At 38.3% G+C, this 25,225-nt stretch overlaps 1 protein-coding gene across 1 annotated transcript in view; it reads right to left on the bottom strand.

Moving 5' to 3' along the window:
* SLC2A13 (solute carrier family 2 member 13) overlaps window positions 1-25,225 on the bottom strand; it is a 144,568-nt gene that overhangs the window by 45,043 nt on the left and 74,300 nt on the right. Inside the window, exon 5 of the mRNA XM_030238581.2 lies at window positions 481-644. Coding sequence (XP_030094441.2) covers window positions 481-644 — 164 coding nt within the window. The remainder of the gene's footprint in view (window positions 1-480; window positions 645-25,225) is intronic.

Genomic DNA, 25,225 nt, shown 5'->3' with positions numbered 1-25,225 from the left:
TAGTGGAGGTGAATTACAATCACATTAAGGTATGTAAGGTATTTAGTGTACTGTCTCTGAGGTACCAATGCAGAGAACTGCATTGCTCTTCACAAAGTGCTGCAATGGCTATGCAATATGCTTTCTCTGGTACACCTTCATCAGATGGTTCTGAATTCCAGTTAATAAACCCAAAATTAAATATGAGATTTAAAAACTAACCACCTGTGATGTACCAGGCATTTGATTCCTTAAACTGGAAAAAAAGGCTAAATGAAAACATTGTAAAACATGGCTTCAAGGAGAAAAGCACCTGAAAAAATAACCATCTGTCACTTTTAAATTAGCCTCTAGCTGTGGCATTTTACTAATAGACTTGAAAACCTGTAAGATTTCAGAGAGAAGATGACATCAACACTGTAATTCTAAAGATGAATACTTTGAAAAAAACTGCACTTGGAATTTTATTTTCCTTTAATTAATAGCTAATGAAACACTCACCTGTTAAGCTACCAAGTGTAAGTTTCCGGCGACCCATTCTTTCAACAAGCCAGACTCCCACAAGAGTAAAAATAAAGTTTATAAATGCTGTCAGGGCAGCCAGCCAGATTGCAAGCCTGTCATCTTCCACTCCTGACATCTGCAAAATGGTAGCACTGTAGTACCTGTGAAGGGAGGGAGAAACAAATAAGAACACTGCTTATTTCAATTTGGCTCGTGTTATAGTTTCTGATTCAATTTGAAAAAGATGATAACAAATATCGAGTGTGACCTCTTTCATAAAGCAGTTGAAGACTGACACACAATCACCTTGGGAAATCAGGCATAACCAAGGTGTAACTTGCACCTGACTAAAGTTTTGACTGGAGGACATCAAGAGATGAACTGCCATTCTCTTGGCTGTTTATATTTTCAACAGTCAACCACATTCTGCTAGAAATGGGGCTTGCATTTTTAATTTAAATTAATCTGCCTTTCATATTCCTCCATTGCTTTATGCTCTTTTTGGGATTTTAGCAGTCTGTACATTGTCTAGGGAAAGACAGCTCAAAATCAAATAGATTTTCAATCCTCTTAAAGGTCATATAGAAATAATCTACAGTATCCAACATGTTGCAAGTGACACTTGCATCCTCTTGGTTTTAGGTTTTGCAGTCTTATTTCAGTGCCACTGAGATGCACAAAACCCTCTCCATGGCATTACTTTTGTCTTAACCAAAAAATGATTGCTTTGAAATGCCTTAGCACCACACTGCAGATATGTGAATCTGCACCCAACAGGAGCATTTGACAGAATGTTCTCCTTTCTAAACGGAATCAATTGTTCCACACAAACAATAACTCATAAAAAATTGAACTGAGCAAAATGAAAAGGGAGGAGAGTGGAAGCCTTCTACCATTTTTCACAGCAATCAAATGAACACAGACTTTGTGCCCATGATCTCAGGGAGAGCTAAATAAATGGCCAGGGAAACACGAGCACTTTTGTTGATGCTGTAGAAACACTTTTCAGCTTCTATTAGTTTATGCTGACTGAAATACTGAATACTCAAGCCCTCAAACACCTTGCAGTCAATAGGCTATGACACAGAATAACCATCAAGAATATCAAAGCTTCTTTTTTTTGTCTCTGGTCTATATGTAGCTTGCTTTATGTCCCCTTGTTGTCTTAACACCCAGATGTGCTAGCCTCAGGAATACCAGCAGTTCCCATTCCTCTATTCCAAGCACATCCTGCTTTTTACTTCAAATCAACAGCCCGTGATGGGGCAATATGCTGAGATGCCATTTAAGACACTGCCATCCAGAACTGACCATGACTATGCTGGATGTTACCCCCTCACCCACAAGGCATTGACATTCTCCCAGTCCCTTCCTCAGCTCCTCCTCCCCAGCACAGCCACGGAGGCAATGCCCACACAACCAGCTGGTGGTGAGCACCACAGGGCCTCCAGAGTGAACCTGCTGGCACTGAGGACATGGGACCTACACGTGCTTTTGAGTCAGGCTGGATCTCTGCCCACCCCTGAGAGACTGCAGTGACTCATCCAGGCTCAGCTCCTGTCAAAGAGCTGCACACCTGAGATCCCAGCAAGGCTGTGGCTCTTAGGGAGAAAAGATTCATGAAGGATAGACATCAAAACATTAATGTGTCCTCATGTCCTAAGGCACTCTAAATTAAATTGCTGACTGCCTGTCAAACCTTACATAGTACTGCACTGTTTCAGCCACCAAAATCACCCAGTCTCTGATTTCCCAATCCATGTTTCTTTTTCTGCATAAGGGTAGGGAAATAACAAATGTCAAGTGTTGACCTGCTGACACCTACTATGAAACTCCTATTTACTTCCCCCAGACAAGGTTTCAGGAAGCCAAATTTAACTCTACATATCTAAATCTTCTTAAAATCCAATTCTACTGGGAAGTCAGAAATTGCCAGTTGTCAGCAGCAATGTATAATGTACTGTCTATGCAGTCAAGAAAAGCAAAGACTAAGAAATCACATAAAAGCATGTAGATGTCTACTGCCTAACCCGTACAAACGTGCACCTTTTGCCCCCATCATTCCTTCTGGTTGCTTATTGCACTCACAGGTTATATATATTCAAATAGAAGCCTGCTGTTTATCTATTAATAAACAGCAAATTTCATTTCTGTGGAAAACAAACCAGGGAACTTCAGAATCTGCAAATCCAAATGCCAAGCTACCAAAGCCTGGGTGTTGAGCAGAGATGTTCATAGTTATTATGGCATAGCAACTTCATTTCCAAAATTTAAAAGGGCACTTACATAGATTGTAACAACTACTAAATATATTTAGTATGTTCACCTGTTTTAGTGTGCTCATTTTTTATACAAGTCTGTGCAGCCCTGCCTGTATATTAATGTAACAAAGCATCAGTCTTTCCAAGTTCTTCCTGACAAGGGAAAAAACCTATGTGGTAGGAAAAGGTTAAATTGTGGTATGATACAGACACAGCTAATACTGCAAGTCCTGCAGGGAATACAGCTTCAGTGACAAAGTTGTGCAATCCTAGCTTATTTTCTAAAATGTAAAGAAAATTTAAAACACATGTGAATCCTTGGAATTTTTAAGCAAATACCATATCTTAGAAAACAAATAAATACATGCAAATACAAAGCCACACAAAATAACTGAGTTGGATATATACAGAAAGATTTTTAATATAGTTGATTTCTGAGAATGTCAAAATTTATCAAGAAATTCAACATTATGAATTGTTATATCAAAAGCTGCAGTACACTGAAGAAAAATAAACCCAAAACCACTTCCATATTCAAGCCTCCTCAGACTGATCCTTTGATTCTATATGAAAAATGCACAGTTTTAAAGGAAATTAAGCACCCAAAACCACTTTTCCTCTCTTTTTTTTTATTTAATGAGTCAGGGTGTTTTAAAAGCAAAAATGTTGAATGTTTGAAGAAAAGGATAATTTCCTGCCTTCAAGCAGATCTTACAGACAGCTCTGGATGCATCGGGGTTCCCAGCTTAGCATCTTCAGCAGCAGAGAAGCTGCCCACCATGCCAGGCTTTGTAGCTCCCAGGGAAAATCAATGTCCATAAGGTGACATCACTGCTCTGAGTGTTCCCATCTTCCACAAGATGCTGCTCCAGCCCACCTGTCATACTAAGCCCACTCCAACAAAGTTTCTGCCTCAGGATTTCAGCCTTTTTGGACAGAATTTATAACTCTTGTAAAAGTAATGAATAAATCTAAGGCTTTCTTCACAGAAACCGGAGGAGCTCTTCAAGGAAAAGGCTGCCACATCATCTCTACATCTATAAGAGATTTTTCAGAATCAGGAGCTGGGAGGCAACCTAGGGAGTTGCCACTATACACTTAAACTAAATTAAACCTTCAAATTCCCTGTTTGGCAGGAACAATGTACTGTGTTGTAAATGCTTTCAGCACAGACTGAATGACACAGTGAATGCTACTTACTCCAATCAGCATATTATGGTAATACAAACACTCAGAATTTAGTACTGCTTGACAGATAACATGTACATCCAATAGGTTCTCTGATATAGCATGTGTTATTCATGTACAAGGTACATGAAAATGATTTGAAAATTACCATATAATTATGGTAATGAAGAAAGCACAGGATTTTTTTTTAGTGTCCAAACAGACTAAATTCTATAGCTATTAAGCAAAATAAGTGTACAAGTGTTTGACAAGGATTAAAAACCTATGGAGGATTAAGATCACCAAGATACACAAAGAAATTCACTTTCTTAAGTTGCCACAGTACTGTCACACACCTGTTGGGTCATGTGAAAATATTGTTGGAGTATCTTCTGTGAGATTGAAAAAAAAATCTTTTTTTTTTTTTTTAACTTATTTGCTCTGCACAAGATACTCCTTTGCCAACAGTCCGTGTGCTTTTCACATTCACTTATTTCACCTACTCATGTGGGTCCTTCACAGGTCTCACCTGAAACTTCAAGGGACAGAAATTATTTTGTTCTTCATAACAGAAAAATAGGAAAATACAATGAGCTGGATCTATTTATGAAAAGAAAAAAATATTATGCAAGAAAATAATACCAAACTGTCTATCAGTCTGCAAAATAGTGTTCTGTGAATTTTTCTGACAGAGCCCTGCAGTTAAAATCCATTGAAGAGGTAGGCTGAATTTATTGAAGAGGTAAACTGGAAAGTAATAGGCAGAGCTGAAGATTAAATGAAAGCACAGGAAAGAACAAAGTCATTATCATCCTCCTTCTCTTCCTAAAACAGAGATCAGTTTCCAGCACAGAAAAAATAAGTTGGAGTCCATAACCCTTGTATGTTTTGCACTGCAACAAAAAGCAAAGTATTATCAACTTTTCCACCTTGTCTTCAGCGCCTTTACTCAGTATATGAGTGCCCAACTCTTCATCAGAACTTTTATGAAAGAAAATCACCACTGCCATCCCTGTTTTATAAATGGAGACCACTGGGGCTTTTGGGAGAGAGGAGGAAGAAGAATGACTGTGTGCAGCTTTCCACCAGTACTACCTGCAGCAGAATAATGACACTCCAGAGTCTCAATGCAGATAAGGGCTGTCTTCAAATTACTGAGTACAAAAGCAGGGAAAGAAAATCCCCCAGGTGTTTCACAAAACATACCTTGTTCAATTATTCATTTATTCTGTCAATTTCAGTTAAATTTAAATTAGGTTTAATATATTCCAGGGTATTCTAATGGCTGCTGTAAGTTCTCTGGGATCCCAAATAATGAAATCAGTCCTCATTAAAATCAATAGAGCTGCAGGATGTACATAGCAGTAGGGAAAAAAAAAAAAAAAAAGAAAAATCAATTTAAAGCCAAGGCCAGCAGCAAACAATGGGACTGTAGACACAGTAGTCTCAAAAGAGCCAGGAGCCAGCATGCTTAGAGCAATGGGATTTTGAAAGGTAGGTTTAGATTAGATATTAGGATCAAATTCCTTCCTGTGAGGGTGGTGTGGCAGAGGAACAGCTGCCCAGAGAAGCTGCGGACACCCCACCCCTGTGTTCAAGGCCAGGTTGGGTGGGGCTTTGAGCAGCCTGCTCTAGTGGAAGGTGTCCCTGCCCATGGCAGAGGGTTGGAACTGGATGGTCTTTATGGTCCCTTCCAACCCAAACCATTCTATGATTCTGTGCTTTTCAATTTTAATTAGAAGACATTGCATTAAAGATATTTTTCTTGCACAGCATAACAGGCCAGAGAATGGGCTGCACTTCTGGAAAGGCAAGAGGATTAAAAACAGATAAAAGTAATATAACCACAAGTAAAGCTACTGAGATGACAAACTGTCCTTTTGAAAAGAAAAGAAATGGAAAAAATATAATCAACCTCAGACCCTATTGCCAGGGACAGGGGGCTGGACAAAGGGCAGGAGAGTTGAGAAAGCCAACAGCTGAAGACTCAGTGAGAAAAAACTCTTCTGCAAGGTGAGGCTGGGAAAGGCCCTGGCACATGGGGCAGGGTGAAAGTGCTCAAACAGAGCAAGGCAGCCACAGCAGCCTCTGGCACTGCTGCACTGGTAGGGAGGAGCACCTAAAGGGCCTGGGATGACCCCAACACATACACCTGATGCTGGAATAAATGGTGGAAGCCTTCTTTAACAGTGTTACATTAAATATACACCTTCATTTCGTTCTTAATTAGCCCGTAACAGAACCACAAACACACACACACACACACACATAAAAAACCCAAAACAACAAAACCACCACCTTAAAAACCTATTGGCACCAATCCCACATTCATTCAGGGAAAACTCCACGATGAGCAACAAGGAATGGCAGCATGCATATGTGCACATGAGTACACTGTAGCTCAGTCACTACTGGGCACAATGCCCTTACTAGTAACAGTTTTAAGCATATGTCCTGATAAAAGAAAAAAAAAATTCTGGGAAATAACTGGCACAAAAGTCTTTCCTGGACTTAAATGCACAGATGTACCCATACTACCAAAAGACATTTCAGGACTGTTTACAAAACAAACCCAAAAGGGTAATTCTGGAGTAACTCCATCTGAGCTCATATTTGTGGTGGCAGATAAGATCCTTTTCAGGAGTACAGGTTTTGGCAAAAAATATCCTATTTTGACAACCTCAACTGACCATTCTAAATCTGCATCCAAGAATTCATATATTTAGATTTTTCTGGACCCAAATTCTAAGAAATGGCAGGTGTTCAGTGTCTTTCGAATCTATGCCACTCACTTGTGGTGCTTTAATTGAAATTTCTAAATCCAGTCTCAGGTTTTAATATTCATATAATCAAATATTACCCTTGTGATAGATTTCAGACATACACTGCACATCATCAAGATCTCAACAGACTTGCATATTCTCCTTGCTTAGAAAACAAAAGTAATTGCACAGCAAACTTAAACATGTGCAGTGTGAATATTAATTCAGCAGTGTCTGCTTGTATTACACAATTTTTTTGTTGTTGTTGTCCTTTGTCCCATCTGTTCTAGCAGAAAAAGGAAAAAATGATGGAAGACCCAAAAAAATTCTTATAGTGGAATCACCAATGTAGACAGATTTTTTTCATTTCATGTTCAGGATGGTAAAACCATAGGATTTCATTACCATAGCACATAAATGACAATCAAAAAACCCAAAGGATTTAATTTCTGATGTCTGAATGATTAATCTACCCAAATGCAGCATTTGGATGATGCTTTTGAAATTTCCTCTCCAGTTTCAACAGTAAAACTTGTCAGAATAGCCTCATTCTTTCCCTCTCACTTACTAAAAATGAATCTGCAAGCATCCCAACTATGCATTTCTGCTTTTCTGCCAATAAACAAAGCATCTGTCTCAATTTTTGATGCTCTAGCCTCAGAATTCCATTAGACCTCTTCCTACCCATGCTGCCTCACTCTGTGCCCTGACTATGCTTTGCAGAGATGCTCTGCTTACAGCAGAGGGGAGAACTAGAGTATAATTCCTAGTCCAAAACCTTTAATAGAAAAATATATCAGTTGTAAAGACCCAGAACAAGCTTTTAGTACCACTAGAGAACCACTTGCAGAAGCTGAGCTTCTTTCAGCAATTTTACCTGAGGAAACTGAATTTACTCACTCCTCCAAGGATTTAGCTTTTAGCTGGCACTTTCTTGTTATGTGAGTGCAAAATCATTTCCCCAGTGCTGGAAGTTGGTGACGTCTGCACCAGTTGCTGTTCATAAACGGTAAGAACAATTATCATTAAAGCAGCTACAAAACAAACCTCTAGCAGAGGGCTACGATCCATTTCTAGTGTGCTGTGAGATTTGTTTCAGCATAGCCTCCCCAACGGCAGCAAAGTGAGGTGCTGTGAATGAGCTGCCTGTTGGAAGGGACAGACACATTGCTCTTCAGTACAAAAAGGAGTGCTTATGCACCACATCAAAACTGCTACAGCTACAGAAAGCACTGCAAAGACTCATGGAATACAGAGCTAAAGGCTAATGTAATAGAGCTGGATTCTCTACAGAGCAGAATAAGTAACCTTTTAATCTGTGAACCATATGCTGCACATCAGATTTGTTTGATAATCCTTGGAGTATATTACACTCTGTATACTTCTATTCAACAGGGAAATTTAGTTCTAAATTTATCCAGAGCACCTAACAGTGTTCTTTAAAAGTTATGTATGACTTAACCACCTAGGAGAGAACTTGCTGCCACCATTTACTGCTATGTCTTCTGTATAGTATTTACATATACTTTGCATTGAAAAACCAGCGAAGCTGCTAGAAAATACATGTAAAACAAAATTTTAGATAAAGTTGGATGAAAATTTCAACACAAAATCATGAATGGCTAAAAAGATTCTATGCTAGATATTTTTGAGTCCCTTTTGAAAATATATTTTACCTCCTCTCTGAAATAAATCACTGTTACTTGGAAACACCTAATAAAGGATAGATACAAAACAGTCTTTGTGTTTAACTGCTTTGAGCAAATACTTTCCCCATCCACAGTCTTGCTTTGTTACCTCCAGGTAAAGATCGCTTTCATGTTTATCATTTCCTTGTTGCAATTAATTAAACTGCCAAGTTTTAAATCCCTGGCAGCTTATCCAATTCAGACCAATTATTCTATGTGCAAGGACAGCTTGACTACATTAAATTTATGTTCTCTGTCCTTCAGAATTCATCATGGGAGCTCAATGCCAAGATAAAAAAAATCTAAATATTAATCTCAGTTCTATGACTTTGTAACCTTGGAGATGTAATTTAATTTCTTCATATTTGTTTCTTCTCTGCAAAGTTTTAAATACCTTCCCATGCCTCTCATGAGAAGATGAATATGTGGATAATACTTGAAAACAGGCAGAAAAGAAAAGGGAGACAAAGTAGGTGTTGATCAGCTCTCCTTATGCTCACCACAAGTACACGCTGGAGGTCTGTGTTACAGTTTAGAAATACGTTGGACAAGGGGAAATGTCCAAAGGGGGGAGATGAAGAGTCAGGTTATTCTTCAGGGCAATGAATGAAAATGAAATCCAGATCTTTCTTTTGAAGTGTAAGAAGCTAAAATTGTCTTTTGGTACCTTTCAGTCTCTGATTAAGAAAGTGCTGTCAAGGTCATTTTCCTTTCCATATGAGGAGCCTCTTCTGGAAAGAATGACAGGACGGACTGGCTCTGCTTGAACATAACGTGCAGCAATTCTAACACAGCCTCAGCATTCATGTGCTCAAGTGACAGGTACTTGAAAAATGCTTCAAAAGGCTGCAGTAATAGCATCTGCTATTAGCACTGTCGTGGTTTAAGAAGAAATGAAGTTTTTTGTGATGGTGTGGGCAAGCCAATCAGTGTTCAGATTTAATATTGGCACCTGGTTTGTCCACTGAGGGCATGAATACGCCTCTGAGAACACAGGGGTTAAAAGCTGTGATCTCCCAGGGGAACTTCCTCTTGGAGTCCCACTTGAGACTGAGCAGACCTCCCCCCTGCCCAGATCTGGCTGGGCAGGGGGGGAGGGGAGCCATGTGGCCGGAGAGAGGTAGGCCAGGCCTGGGCCCAAGGGTGGAGGAGAACATTGCAAGAGCTTCGGGCAGCCATCCTCCATTCCCCCCCCCCCGGAGAGAGAGAGAGAGACAGAGCCGGTGCCTGTGAGCTGTGACAGTGGCCCAGCATGAAAGAGAAGAGGGAGTGCCCAGCAAGGCAGCCAAGCGTGGGAGTTGATGAAGTAAACCAGCAGAGCCTGAGACTTTTAACCCCTCTGAGGAAGATGAGAACCTTACTAATGCTAATTCCTCCTGAATTTGATGAGATTGAGAAGCTGTTGAGATTGAGAAGATGTTGAGAAAATTCTAAGTGAGAGGAGATGATAGAGTGGCTTTGGGCTGGACTTTTCTTGTATAGCCACAGCAGAACCACTGGTGTTCCTGTGACACAGAGACTGCATTCTAGGGGGAGGCGATGGCTCAGAGCCAAGAGAGTGCAGTGATGTGGAGGAGTGAACAGAGACGACGGGCGAGGAGGGTGGTGGTGGTGCCCTCCGCTTCGAAGAAGAGAAGAGGAAGAAGACGATCTCTGTTCAAGAGACCCCTCGGCCCCAGGGGGTGAAATTTGGGGGGGACAAGTGTCTCAAAAAGAGAAAGACTGTGCTCCCTTTGGAACTGGTCAAAGTATCCTTAAAATGAAAAACCCTAGAAGCAGCTCTGATCCATGTGCAGTGGTGAGAGCACTAAACATGGGAGTCATGTGGCGCAAGAGGGACTCCTCTCTTCTCGAGAGACTGAGAATCGATTATCTGAAGGGTGGCAGTGGAATTGGGAATTTGGTGGGGGGAGGAGGAAGAATTTGGAAAGTTTTCATCTTGTGTTCTATGTGTTTTGTGTGTCTTCTTTTGTAGTTGTAGGTTAATAAATGTTTTTTTTTCTTTTAACCTTAAGTTGGAGCTTGCTTTGCTCTGTCTCTGATCACATCTCACAGTAGGTGCCAGAAAAGGAGGTGATCTCGTGGGGGCACTGGCATTGTGCCAAGCTCAAACCATGACAAGCACTAAGCTCTGAACTTGGCAAACACTAATCACAAGAGCAAAGTGAAGAAAAATGAAGGTACTCTTTCTTAATTAAAAAAATGGAGACAAAGAATAAGGAAGAATAATTACATTTCTTTAGTTGTGTATTAATGCTACAACATAGTGAAAAATTAATCTAATCCTATCCTCACTACACAATCTGTTTTATACCCATTGATGCATATATTTCCTTACTGGAAATGAATTTAATGTACCAAACAGTAATACCCAGGGTGCTACAATTCTCAGCTAGGTAAAACAAAGGGCCTCATTGGGAGTTAAGCAAAATATGCAGCTGAAATAAAGATTTATCATACACACTTTGGTATGATGAGAAGGCCTTGGGATTTCCCATGTTAATACTACTTCAATATATCAATGTATATATTCAATATATACATTTACAATAAAACCAAGCTTTAAAAGTGCTGAAAATAAAAGCTTTAATATGCAGGTAGTCTGCTGCATATTATGTTGGAAGTTTCCCTCTTTGAGCTCTAATATCATTTTAAAACATGAAAGATCTGATTTCTGATAGTATCAAACTCAGTGAAAGTATGAACAGGACCACAGTGAATGGAATGAAGTTAATTAGTCTTTCCAGTAGCTTCTCACAACCTTCTGTAGCAACATTATACCTTTACTCATCTTATAGCTCTTGAGCAATGCCACCTATCCCCAAACAAAAGCTGAACTAAAAAATCAAAACTTTCCAGATAAAAGAATTTTTCAACACTTTCTTGTTCTATCAAAACCACTTACTTGTTCAAAGAATGGGTATCTGGTTGTTCTACAGTTTGACTTTGTTTTATCAAATCAATGCAATGTATCCTATTTATCCCATTTTATTTTATCTAATTATTCTTCACACTTTAATTTTTCTCTTTTTGCTTGCACTCCTGTATTCAATAATTTCTAACTAATCTCTTGAACCAAGAGCTGTTCTGCTTTACATTTCTATTTCACTTAGTGCAGCACTATCCTGCTTCTCAAATAGGCCTTTAAAATGCAATAATTACACAAATACATTTTATTAGCCTTGAGGCCAGCTACCACAAAACTGTTCATTTAATGAAACAGCTTTATGTTTTCCTGTATTCATATGCCAATAGTAATTACTGTTGTCAATGGATATAATGGTTTCCCTTTCTAAAACGTCCTTTGATTCAGCTATTCCTGGATTGGGGAAGGAAAGAAAAGTTCACTTTAAAGACTCCTCTAACACACTAGTTATTGTATTTATTTTTTTTTTTAACAACACCGAGTATATAAAATACAACATAATGTATACAGAAAGCCAGAGAAGTCAAACATTCAAATTCATGGAATCAGAAAAGAGGAAAAAGATCCTATTGCCACACTGACTGTGCCATTACCTTATCTGTGAGATGAATTGTGTTTTACCCAGTAGTTGTTTTTATACACATTTTTCAACACTCAACCACTCTCGGCAGGTAAGAACAAATGGCAACCTAGGCAAGGTTTGTTTGGAACAATCTTATGGGTCTTATGTTAATAATGTAGTAAGTAGCAAACAGCATAATGTTGCCTGAGGCAAAGGTAATTCAGCCCTAGTGCATTCAGAAGAGTAATGACTGTACCTGGTTTTGATTATAATCTTTAAAAAACCCCAACAGAAATGTATTACCAAAAATGCAAAAAATAACACTGATTTTTCCTTCTGGACTTTGTTTCTTTCTTTGATGATGATGATGGTGATGATGTGTTCAGTGCTTGGAGGCTGCAATATTTAACTCCATTCAGTTTATATTCACAGTTCATTCAGTATGCTCTACTGAAATGCTTATCTGGCAAATACCTTTCACTTCTGATTAGACAGGTTACTTGGAAATCAGAATGAAATTTTTATTGAGATAGAAGTATAGAACTGCACAGAAACTCAAGTGAGAATATGGATGCATTGGTTTAGGTCTCCAGAGGAAGCCAGTCTTCTTGACAGCTTTAACACAAATCCCACAACTGGGATCTTGCTCCAAAATGTCACATTGAACAAAATTGTACTTTACAGTTGACAGTTTCCATGTCAGGTATCTAGAGAACTTAGGGGCATACAAGAATTGTAGCTGAAGTATTTTAATGAAGAAGCAATTACAGGGCAACAGGCATCTGCTTTCAGACAGTCAGTTCTTCCCAGAGGTCCTTTTAGAAATAGCAACCTTAGCTAAAAACAGCATCTTGACCTGACAGCTCAGTGACAGAGGACAACTGCCATCATAGCATGCAAGACAGATGATAAACTGCTTCACAAAGTATTCTGCAACAGGCAGTGGAGCACTGTGGCTGTGGATCCTCACTGCACTGGCTCTGTTGGTCTCCTAAGGAGGACTCCAGAAATAACACTGCAATAAAAGTCCTTTTCTTCTCAAAGTGGCCAAGATAAATTAATCCCAGAAGGGTAGGAACAGTGAAGCCAAGAGGAGAAAACCCATCACATGAATGAAATTTCTATGAGTTTCATTGGCACAAAAGAAAGATCTTGCCTGAGGAAATTGCAATTAGCAGTCCTGAGCAAGATTTCATTTACAAGACGAGAACCAAAATGTAAATGGAAGATAGAGATCTACAAAAATATGAAATAGCAGCAGTTCACTGAGCAGACACACTTGGCTTATGAGGCAAGGGAAGAGTGAAAAATCTCTTCAAGCAAAGCTGTGCATGAATAGGCTATTCCCCTTTTAATGGGAAAAGTCCTGACTAAAGGTAATTCACCTAAATGCTGGGGGACTGTTTTGATATTTTGCACTATTTTTTTCTGGCCCTATTAACTTCCTCAGATATGACCTGAAATGTTTGGAGAAAATTACTTATTAAACTATTTATTATATATATATATATATATATATATATATATATGCATGTATTTATTATTTTATTTATTTATTTAAGAGTTAACAGACCTATTTAATGGACTAGGACCTAGTAATTTGGCTTCTCATGTATTTTTTTCCTTTCTCTTTTTTTAAGGTCAGACAGAGCTAAATTTGTCAGCAGGTGACTGTGAATGACTAGTAGGGTGACACTGCCTTTGTTCTGTTCAATCCCACTCAGACTAAAGCATCTCTGCACACACACACAGGAAATCTGCACATAGGTCTTTTTGTTATCACTGTATTCCCAGCCATTAAATCTGAATGCTATTGTTTTGCCATAACCTACCTTTTGTGATTTGGAAGGATTCACAAGATTTAGAAAAGTACAATCATATGGATGGCATCATATGGATTAGTCACACACAAGGTCAGCCAAACAGTGACTGGCTCACAATAAAAAAGTCTGAGTTTAAAAATGTAGAATACAAAAATAATCCCACAAAAATTCAATGGTGTATTACTAACTGATACAAAGAAACATTTAATAAAATACAATTTTATTTTTCAAATATTTCCTAGGCCAAGATAAGAAGAGTTAGCAGATACACCAGCACACTAAAACCCCAATATTCATCCAACTTCTTCCTTGTGTTTCTGTCTGGTTTTCCCTCCTGACTGCTGCCTTTGTCTTCCCTCTTCTAGGCTTCTAATTTGGGCTTAATTCCTTCCCAGGATCTACTTACTGCATCAAGAAAAACATCCAGAATCCATCCAACTAAGCTGTGCCTAAGAGGAAAGCACTGACTTTCTCAAATTGAAGTTTGTTTGGGGATCCTTGTCAAGAGAAGAACAATATGTACATCTGCAGTAGCAAGACTCTCCAGACATGCAGATTCTCTGTTCCCCCTAACTTGTTTCTAATAACACCACATACCTGCAACAACATATTTTCTTTCCGTATTTTAATGTGCTGAGAAGTTAACACAGTTCTTGAAGCAAAATTTCTGCAAAAGTAATCTCTTCAAGCTAAGTTGCTGTTTTATTTTCTAGTTCTACAATACACATACTAAATGTGCATTCTTTTCCTGAAGATTTTACCTTTTCCTCTCAGTCTGACCTCAAGCCTTGGACTCTCCACACCTCTCTAGAGCATGCAAAGCTCTGTGACTACTGGGGCTTCAGCAGGCCCATGGCTCCTGACCAGGGGAGAGCCTGGCACTCTTTGCAGAAGATAAATATTTCAGTGAAATACAGCATGCTGCAATATAAAATACAAATATTCTGGGGTTAGAAAGTAAAGTTCTAATTAGTACTGTACTCTCAAACACTGATATTGCATATGACAGATCTTACTTGGACTGGCAAAAAATGGGTGACATCTGGCCATTTCTCACAAAGAATTTAAAATCTGAGCTTCATTTATTAAAAATGCTGTCACATATCATCAGCAAAGCTCCTTTTTCTCATTACAATAAATACAAAGGATTCTCTATGTGGTATTTTTTCCTCCTTTAAATGGAAAGACTACCCTTGTTAGAGAAATGAGACTCTCATGGCCAGTGCAGAAGCTGCTGTCTGTGACATTTGGCAGCGCAAGACTACAACCTTCCCTCTGGAAGGAAAGCCTGCATAAGGACAGAGCAAGCTTTTCACTGGTGGGCATTATGGGGAAAGAGGAGGGGAGAAATCAGATCATTATATTCTACACTTAGAATATAATGAAGAGAACTGTCTGCAGAATTACACTGTTGGAAGCAGAACATCACATAGTTTCATTCCTAAAGGTTGACTGCATTACTGAAATATCTGTCTCCGGCACCAGGAAGGACTCACTGTGCTAAGTGCTGTTCAGAAACAGAACAATTAAATCACCTCTCCCAAAAAGCTTGCAATATAAACACAAGGCAAAAAACCCCAAATGGATGCTGACAGATGGGGAGAGATGAGATAATGAGGAAGCATCACTAATTCCTGACTTGAGACTATGTCAGCGCACTGACACCATGAACTGCTCACAAAGATTTTACTTTGAGAAGGGTGCCTTTTTTTTTTTAAGAACCACATTCAGGAAGAGAACTTGCATTGCAAGGAAAAAGGAAATTAAAGGTTGACAGCTTACAGTAGATAACACAGGTGAGAAGCCTGGATTGGGGAAACACCAATTGGTATTGGGAAGATTGCTACCACAGAGAAAGGAAACATCAGTTTCCCTGAGTGGTCAATTATACAACTGCACAGCATATCCACCTGTCAGCTCTGTCCTTTACAGAGAACAAGCAAAGTACAAAAAAAACCCTAAAGCTTTTAAGCTCTTTACACCTAGGCTAGTGGCTACAGTAAGCTGTGCTGTCCACAGGGACACCTCTGGCTGGCAGAAACCTGCATGTTGAATGAGCCCAAAGTCAACATATTGATCTAAATAAAAATACACTAGCAGCCTAGTTCAGCGTGCTGAAAGCTTGGACCATCATGGCATCTTCATGTTGGAAAGAAGCAAGCACCTTGTCTCATCTTCTCAAAACAATTTTTATTAGGAATACTGAGAGAAGCCATAAGGATATGTGCTTTGTCCTTGAATGCTGGAGATTGGGACACCCCTTGAAGGTTAAGGCTGCTCTTGCCTTAGATGCTCCTGCTGCCTTAGCAGACACAGTAACATTTCCTTCAGACACAAACCTTATGCCAGCTGCCTTTTCATTCAAGTCCTTATCTCAGCCTGGCACTCAGAAATCTGAGTGACGTAACAGTCTGCATTTGATGGAAATAACTGTTGAGCTGGGAGCTGTCAGCATTTATTACAGGCATAAAAAGGGCCACATAAGAGACCAGAGAACAACAGACTTACACAGTTTTTGAGAAGAGGCAAAAGTGTATGAAACAAAGGTAGTTTTTGAAGAAGGAATACTGACAGAATGTTAGCTTTTGCTAGTCATATTCTCTCATGAGGAGGCATGGAAGAAAACCAGAGACAACATATTTGAAAAATACATTGAAAAAAATCTTTAATACCTATCTGGCAGACCTATGTGAGCTGCAAAATTCAACAATTTCACATTTAAAATGTATCAAGTAATAGTATGCACACAGCAAATAAGTGTGCATTGTAGCCTCTCTTCATTGTTCTTTACAGATACCTGCAGACATGTCATGGAAGGAACCATCCTCAACAGCTGTGTCACAAGAACACCAAAGGAATCACTGCATAATTCACAAAAAAAAAAAATTAGCTGACTTTGTTGGGCAAGCAGCCTTTATGGCTACTATTATTTGACACACTGCCCTTTGGTGGCTGATACCTTGCCAGAAGATTAGAAACCAGAAGAAACCTTTCATAACACTGCTGGGGAAATCTGATCCCACAGGTAAGGTGGCATCTCCTGAAGCAATGGTGACGCTCGCCCAGCCAAGTCAGACTTCTAGAATGATGGACAGAAAACATGGGTTTAGAAAACTGCAGGGTCAATTCCTGATGGATAGATAAATATTTGCTCCATGCCTTCTCACCACCAGGTCACACACTGTTCAATCTTCTCCAAAAGCTAGAAAACCTATGCCATTGATATGGGCCATCACTGTGATCACCCTGATTTCTTCAGTGAAGACATTGCCATACTACCATCAATGGGTTCCATTTGACTCAGATACACAGTGGTCTCCAAGGGTATAATCCTCATGAGGTCCAGCCTGAGCCTCTGCAGAGCCTTCCTGCCCTTCTGCAGATAATATCCCCAACCAAAAATTCAGAGACCATTGCTGTCTGTGAATTTACTGAGGGTACATTCAACCCTCTCATCCACAACAGTTACCATTTATTAAATTAGTAATACATATAAACAACAATTACTTATGCACACAATATAATTATGTATTTTTATCCTGGAAAGTATTACAAAGCACCTTTTCTTAAAAAGCTGGAAACAGTTTAAGTACCTAAGCAGAGGTGGGAAGTAAGTACCTGTTCTGTAAGGGGAAACCACAGGGCTAAAATGAAGCAGCAGCAGATTCAGTGCCATGTGTTGTTCTGCTTTACTGAGGAAAAGCAACTCAATTGGAGCATTACATTCTGCTCCCATTCTTCTGCTTTTGTTCCTCTCTCCTCATAAGAGCTCTAATTTCACGTAGGTAAAGATCTCCCTTACAGAGAGGTTTCTGCCTGAACATTTCCTCCTACAAGGCTTTGCTGGTTTATATACCTCTGTGCAGCTCAAGCAAGATTATACCAGACAGCAGTGCACTTCTGGCTTTAGTGAGAAAGCTGCTCATTTAAAATCTTGCACGAATCCAAACATTCAGAACATAGCTGCTACTGTGAGTTTTTGAGAAAGCTGACTGACATGACAAAACAGCCAAGCCATGTCATATTGCTGCACTTAATCATTAATTAGTCTAATGAACACTGAAATCCCACCAGATAGGATGAAGCTGTGACTCAAAGCAGCAGATGTGATTCTGGTCTGAAACCTCTGGGGAGCATCTGTGACAGTGACTGCAGCAGTCAGTCTGAAGAGCAGTGCCACAGAGGAAGACATTTCTGCCATGGAGGAAGAGATTAGTCCTTGAATGGCAGTTAATTTGTTCCAGACAGAGAATTTTGCTGTCAGGAAAGGAAAATGTCTTTTATGAAACCAGAATAAATCCCCAAATGGTTTCTCTACAGAGAACATCTAGTTTAGGGAGGTGTGATAAATACTGGTTGCTTATAAGTTCTTCATAACTTTAGAGAGAACAAGAAGCAATAAACCAATGCACAGAACCTAAGACACACAAAAATAAACATTTTAGAAGGTGTATGTCAAATATACTTCAATGCTCCTGTACATAATGGTTTATAGTGCAGAAAGCATGGAATCTCTGCAAGATTATGTTGTTAGAAAAACCCAAAAGTTGATTTATTGAAAAGATCAGCTTTATACTGGAAGAGAAGATGAAAGACAGAGTGTGGAGGTGCCCAGGCCAGTGACAGTCATATAGCTCTAGCCACCCTGCATGACCCTGCACATACCACTCAGAACACTAAGAGACTCCCCTGAGTCATCATCAAGAGCTGTACAGAAGCTGAACTACAATTTTTTTCCAAGGTAATAGTCCAGATGAGTCTCTTGTCTGAGTTAGAAAAACTCAAAAGTATGACATCATATCTTTGTGTGAATACTATTGTAATATACACACTACAGGAAGCTAAAATGTGTCACTTAAGGGCAGTAAGTTGCAAGTCTGAATTAGAAAATGTGCTAAAAGTTTTTTGCAAGCATATAGTGCAGGGTTTTTAAGTCATTGTAAGAAGGAATGGAGGCAAAATAACATGTTCTTTGCAGGAATCTACTGGTTTCATTTGTCCCTCAGCTGAGTAAGTCTCAGAAGTAACATTCCCTCAGAAAAAAAAAAAAAAATTCAGAAAACAGAACAAGAACAGCTTTTAGAGCAACCTGCAAAAGAAAAAAAAAGTTTTGCAATATCATCTATTTTCTTTACAAAACCATTTGCTTCAGCATATCCTAACAAAACATAGCAGAAATGAGGGCTCAAGTGTTGTCACAGATGACCAAGAGCTGCTTGTTCAGTTTTCAAAAGGCAAAGCCTAGACAGGGCTCTTAGATTTTGCTGAGAGGATGGGCAATTGAGCCAAACTTCTAACCATGGAATTAATTTCTTTTTCCAACAGTGGCTTTACATGACATTTCAAAGGACTGTCCATCCCATCTGATGGGTTTTTATTCTTCTTTCTGTACTTCCTTTTTTTAATTTCCCAATCTAGCATTGGCTAGTCTTCCTCCAACACCAGCTGTCTGCAGTAGCATATTACACAATTAAGGGAATTAAGATTTCCAAAACTGGACAGAAGTCCACAGTCTCAAACTGCTTACCCATATTTATTGCCTGGGTAATGTGCATTTCTGCACTGAAGAGTTTGCAGAGATGGTGGCATCTCTTACACTGATGCAAGGAAAAGCCACTGGAGCTGCTCAAGCATAACTGAAGGCACAGTAGGGCAGCAGAATCCTCTTCAGAGATGCTTAAAGAGGAGATGACCATTCCAGTTGGCAGGAGAGAAGGGATTTAGCAATATGGGCATGTGTTTAAATGATTTTCTAGCTGGTCTAAGCTAACAAATATGATAAATCAATTAATAGTTAGACAAATATCTGATCTGTGGAGACTTGAGCAGTATCTTGTAGAGCCTGTGTTCCAGGTCAATTGTGATATCCATATATATATATATATATATATGGCATGGGGGGGGAAGGGGATTGTTTGTTTGGGGTTTTTTTTCTTTTACCACAATACATCCTGATTCTGCCTCTGTTCAGAATTACAGCAGTGCTTGAGTTAGTTTACCACACTGTGACAAGAATCATAAAAAACTGGGGTTTGAAGTAAGATAAAAGCATTAAAGAGAGGACTACATGCCCTGAAAAATACAATGAGCTAGCCCTCACTAATTTTACTTACTCAAAACTCTGATAAGGTATGTAAGATAGGACTTACTACTGTAATAGATGTAATATGTTTGTAATATATTTGATAATATTCATGCAAATGTGTTAACACACATAATTTCTCTACTACAATATGAAATTGAAAAGAAAGAATGATTACTTGGAATTAATACATTTTTCCCTTGAGAGCTGTTCCATTTCACTAATAAGTCATTCTCCATTCCTACATGAACCAGAAAAAAATATGAACTGTATCCTGCCTTTTATTTCCACTGTAAATTAGTGACATTACAGGCATGTGTCACAATCTGAAACAAAATCTGGTTCTCATATATTAAGATGGTTGAAAAATCTAAAATTCCTGGAATGTGCCATCACTAACAAGCATAATTTACACTTTTCATTCTGATAAGCTTCCAGTGGAAATAAGACAGCTGCTGGCTTAGTGTAGTGCTAGGATTTCTTTTAGTTTGTATATCATCTGTAACAAATTCATCTGACATCTATATTACACTGTGGTTACACAGTTTCAGTTCTCACATTTCAATAAGGGCTCATATGAAGGACAGAGGAGGTTTTAAAAGGTAACTTTCAAAACTTTGTTTAACAATAGCCAAATTGGTCCAAGAGAGATCTTACCTGATTCCTTACTTGCTAAGGTGTTCCTTACAGCACCAAGTCCTTCAGAACTTTTTTCAGTACTTTCACCTGCTTCCCTCTCTCACCAACATGCAGGGGCAATAGGTATCCTTTAGTAACAGAAGACTTTAGCTTTTGTCATCTTCTGTTTTCAAGAACTAATTTCAGTACTTTCATTTAAATCTATTATTTAAAGACCTGAAGTTGAAAACATTAAATTTTAGCTGCTCATTTTCTCTTCTGCTTCCCCAGTCTACAAATGTACAATAGAAATTATATAACCAAGGAAGTAAGAAGAGGGAGTGGAATAAGAAAATCCAAATTGTCTTAACTGTTTGCTTTTATTGTGCTTTTGTTTCCTCCCCTGGCTTGTAACAGGGCTCTCCCTCTTTCTTCTAAATAAAAAGCCTCTTCGACTCATAACTGACCAAAAGATTCAAGTTTACATGAGGAAGGGGCCTCCAGCCAGTAGAAGTTTTAACCAGCAGTCCAATACATCCCTGTTCCAATTTCTCCTTGTGAAACATATGAAATGTTGCTGATAACAATATGCTCTCACATCCTTTTTCTATTTTCAAGATGTCTGTAAAGCATGCTTTGGGTGAGTGCAGTATACAAGTGACTATTAAAAAGAATTTAAATATCACAAAGGATTTTATTCTTTCATGAAAATGTCTTAAAATCATTCTCTGAATCATTCTCCCAGACTTGTCAGAACTCTGTAGAAAAAATCCCCAAAGATTTTAAGCAGTCATAGGTGAGGCCCCTCTCACCTGCACAGGCTTAGACTCAATTTGCACCCCTCCAGCTCTGACACCACCTGATTACCAGAAATTCTCCAGGAAAGAACCAGCCCCCCCAAAAGATGAGAACCCAAGTGTTGCTTAGTTCCCCTTCCTGATATCCCCCTCCCTCCTTGGACTCTCCTCCTTGCTGGCCTTACAGGCATTATTCTTTCTCACTACACTGAGTAATTAAGAGTCTCATCAGTGATTTCTCATTTTCTTTCAATCTGGTGACTGTGCTGTATATCACACCTTCTGTAATGGCCCATTTTCACCACAGCCATCTCTTGGTTTTGTAGACTGCTCCCAATAACAAGGTCTGGATTAACTTTTAGATACCACCATGTTTTATTCACAGTTCATTTCTGGACTATTTTCATTTATAGCAAATCTTTGCAATGCACATAACCTTTCAACCTTTTTTTGGGGCGGTCTCCAGTCTGTGGCACAAGGCATGCTGAGTAGCCTGTGGCAGCTTAACTCTTATTGACAGACTCCAAAGAATCCAATTTACAGAACTGGCTCCTCTGCCCTTAAAGTAAAGGTGAATAAACAGATCTAAAGGGCATCATACCTCTTACTCTGTGTTTGAATGGCATCAGTAATATATTTCACTGAGGTTGTTCATGTTGCTGTATTAGGCACCACCTAACCAGGTGACCTTTTACACTTTAATTTTGTGTCTTTTCAAGACTGATTACATTGTGAACTTGGAATTGTTTCACATTTCTATATTTCCTGTCTTTCACCTAAGAAGAAGACGCTTCCTTATTGCTACAAATACACTCCAATTTTTGAATAAAATGTGGCCTCTAGGTTTTGCCAAGGGAGCAAATCTACAGCACAAACCAAGCCCTCCCCTTACTATTCTATTGTGCTTTACAGGGAAAAAAAAAAATTAGTATCTGATTTCCTGATAGGTCTCAAAATAAATGCTAGAGACAACAAAAATGTACAGTTCAACAGAATGTTGCATATTAAACATTAACTGTTGCATGAAAAAGGAATTTTTACAAGATGATTAGAAATGTTCAACAGAAGAAAAACTGTTGAGACCTGTTGTGCTCCAGGAGCTGTTTGGGCAAATAATACATTAAAACAAACAAACCAGTAGTGCTATTTAGGGAACTTCTTCCAGCAATCCTTCATGAATGATTTAAAAACAGCATCACTGCTCTGACTTCATTTCATTACTTGGCTCTACATAGGAACAAACTGAATGAGATGCATTTATCTGACTAAACAGCTACACTGGGTATATAGAACATGTAAGGCAAAGACATTTTCACACAATTTCTCCTGCATGGCCCTGCAGTGAAATTAACACTGGATTTGTGACCTGAAAGTTATTACTAAGGCAACAGATAGAAATCAAATTCACAGAGCTGTGAATTCACTACAGGCAAAAGGGAGAGCAGAAATCAAAAGCAGAAAAATGTCAAAAAATTTCTATTAAATACACAAATCCTTCAATAACACCAAAAGAAATGTTAGAAAATATGGGTTCAAATATATTTCTTCTTTAAATAAATACTTTGCTTTTAAGTTACCTCCAAAGTGACAGTCTTTCTTTAAATATGCTTTCACAGCCTGAAGAACTACAGGAACAGATATTATCACCTACCATGGAGAAAACCACAGTAAGGTAAAACAAAGAGTACAATCAGCAGGACTCTGAGTTGATTTTCAATGTTTTAATAGAAATGTCCAACCTTCTGACTGGTTTTTCCCAGATTTCATTCAAGAAAAACTGGGGGTAAAATTGTGCATTTGTGCACTTAGTCTCTGCCGATCAGGCAAGATTAAAATAAAACACATGCCAAATGAGAAGACAGACAGCAGGATTTCTATTACAGTAATTTGGTATGTTAACTCCTATACAGTTCTTTGAACATGTATTTTTGAAGATGTTATAGATTTCCAAATGAAGATATTACAAGCCTTTGTATTAGTAACAGTCAGCACAAAATTTACAAGGAATTTACTTCTGAAAGCATTACACTGAAAAATACCTATTTATTAAAGGCATTTAACTTGGGTTTTGTTGAAGATTTTTCTTTTTTTTTTTTTTTTTTTTAATTGAAGTATCAATTCATACTCAGGTCCTTTATAATACACCTGCAACATTTTAAAAATGATTAACCAAACCATCAGTAGATGGATCCAGACTGTGGCAAATCATTTGCACCTGTCACACAATGAGGTTTACTTTTATTTACTTTACTTTCATTCTATTCCATTCTTTAGTATATATTCTTCTAACCAGTAACCCAGGATAGAACCCAAAAAAGACAGTAAATAAGGAAAATATTTCATGTGGTCATTCTTCAACTCATGGATTTAAAGGTGCAGATTTGGGGGGCAAAAAACCCAAACAACACAAAACTCCTACAGCTAAGCAGATGTTCAGCACCAGAAAAATAAGGAAAACCATTAATACTTACAAGATTTATAAAATAAATAAAAAAAAAATCCATTGTTTCAAAACAGAGTGAGAGCCTATGGTTAAGAGCCCCTTACATTACCTCACATCAGCACCCTGAACCTGCCTCCTGTGCCAATTCAGAAGGGTTTTCATTGTTTATTTTTTAGCCTGACAAAAATTATAATGCATATAAATCCATCTCAATATTATTTAATGTTTTCAGTGGTCTAGGATTTTTTAAGTTGAGGTTTTAGGTGGGGGCTGTGTTTGGTTTTCTATTTTTTTAACAATAACGGATAGATTATGAGAATTATCAGAAGATGGGTATAAAAGTTGAATATAAAGGAAATTAGTCTTTACTTATAAACTTAAATTAATCTGTTTTGTATGTCTACTAATTTCAACACCAAACCCCCAAGTATGTTATTTCCAATATTTTCTCTGCTGTTGTAACAGTTTAAGCAATTAGAAGCTACAATTGTTTCCTACTTCCCTTGAGACACTCAATATAGTACTTCTAAGCACTGAACTGTGTTCCAATAATCATTCTACATTTTACTTCATTTCATCCCATTAGTCCCATTATATGGCATCTTGAAATACTTCCTTGATCTTCCAATAAACCTTCAAAACTTTTATATATGAATTACCTATCCTTTGATCTCCAACAGTCAGAATGAGGATGTACCTGTAAAAACCATCTTCCAAAAACTCTGGTTAGTTTGATCAACAGGCCAAGCAGCTTAAGCAGGATATGTATTTTATAACTTTAATCTAGTTAACTACCCCATCATGATTCACTGCTTTGTTTTCCTTCTTTCTTTTTTTCTTTTAAGTGGCATAAAGCTTTGATTTTTCCTTTTCTATTTCAAAAGGAATAAGAACACAAAATGCACAGAGAAATGGCATTAGCAGTGAGAAGCTTCAGCCTGAGAGGGAGTCTTGAAGACTGATGTATGACATTGGCCAAATAACCCAAATTTCACGTTTTAACTTCTTTGTTTTATGGCAAATTACAAATCTATTCTTTTAAACTAACTTTTAAACTACAGGAGAAAACAGCTTTGGTTTAATTTTTTATTTTTAGTGGAAACTTGGAATAGTGTGGATTTATTGCTACCAATGCTGACACACAGGTGACTTGTTTTTAATAAAGATGCAGTTTCTTACTTGTATCCTAACTACCCTCTTACAATTATTTCACCTGACAAAGTACAGCCTTTGGAGCTAAATCATTAAACCCCTAAGTTTTTCAGGGTTTTGCAGGTCACCCTAAAAATACACACAAAAATATTTAAGAAAAACACTTCAATTTTTAAACAAAAATTCTAAAACAAAGGAGTTATTTTTCAAACACAGTAAATGGTACAGAAACTTCAGCAATGTAACTGCCTTAAAAAATGTTCAAGTTTACTGAACTGCCTTCTGCAGCCTACATCTATCCATCCAGGTCACTCAGTTGTGCAGTTTGCTGGTAAGTCCAAAACCAGAATGAAGGCTAAGACCTAAATGAGCTTTGCTCATAGCTCTTGAACAGCTGTAGAGCCATATTGGATGCCCAGCTGGATGACCCAGCTGTTTTCTCTTCCTATCCCTCTCTGTGA

This window comes from Serinus canaria, chromosome 1A (genome assembly GCF_022539315.1).
Source record: "Serinus canaria isolate serCan28SL12 chromosome 1A, serCan2020, whole genome shotgun sequence".
NCBI lineage: Eukaryota > Metazoa > Chordata > Aves > Passeriformes > Fringillidae > Serinus > Serinus canaria.
This window is presented reverse-complemented; position numbering and strand designations above follow the sequence as displayed.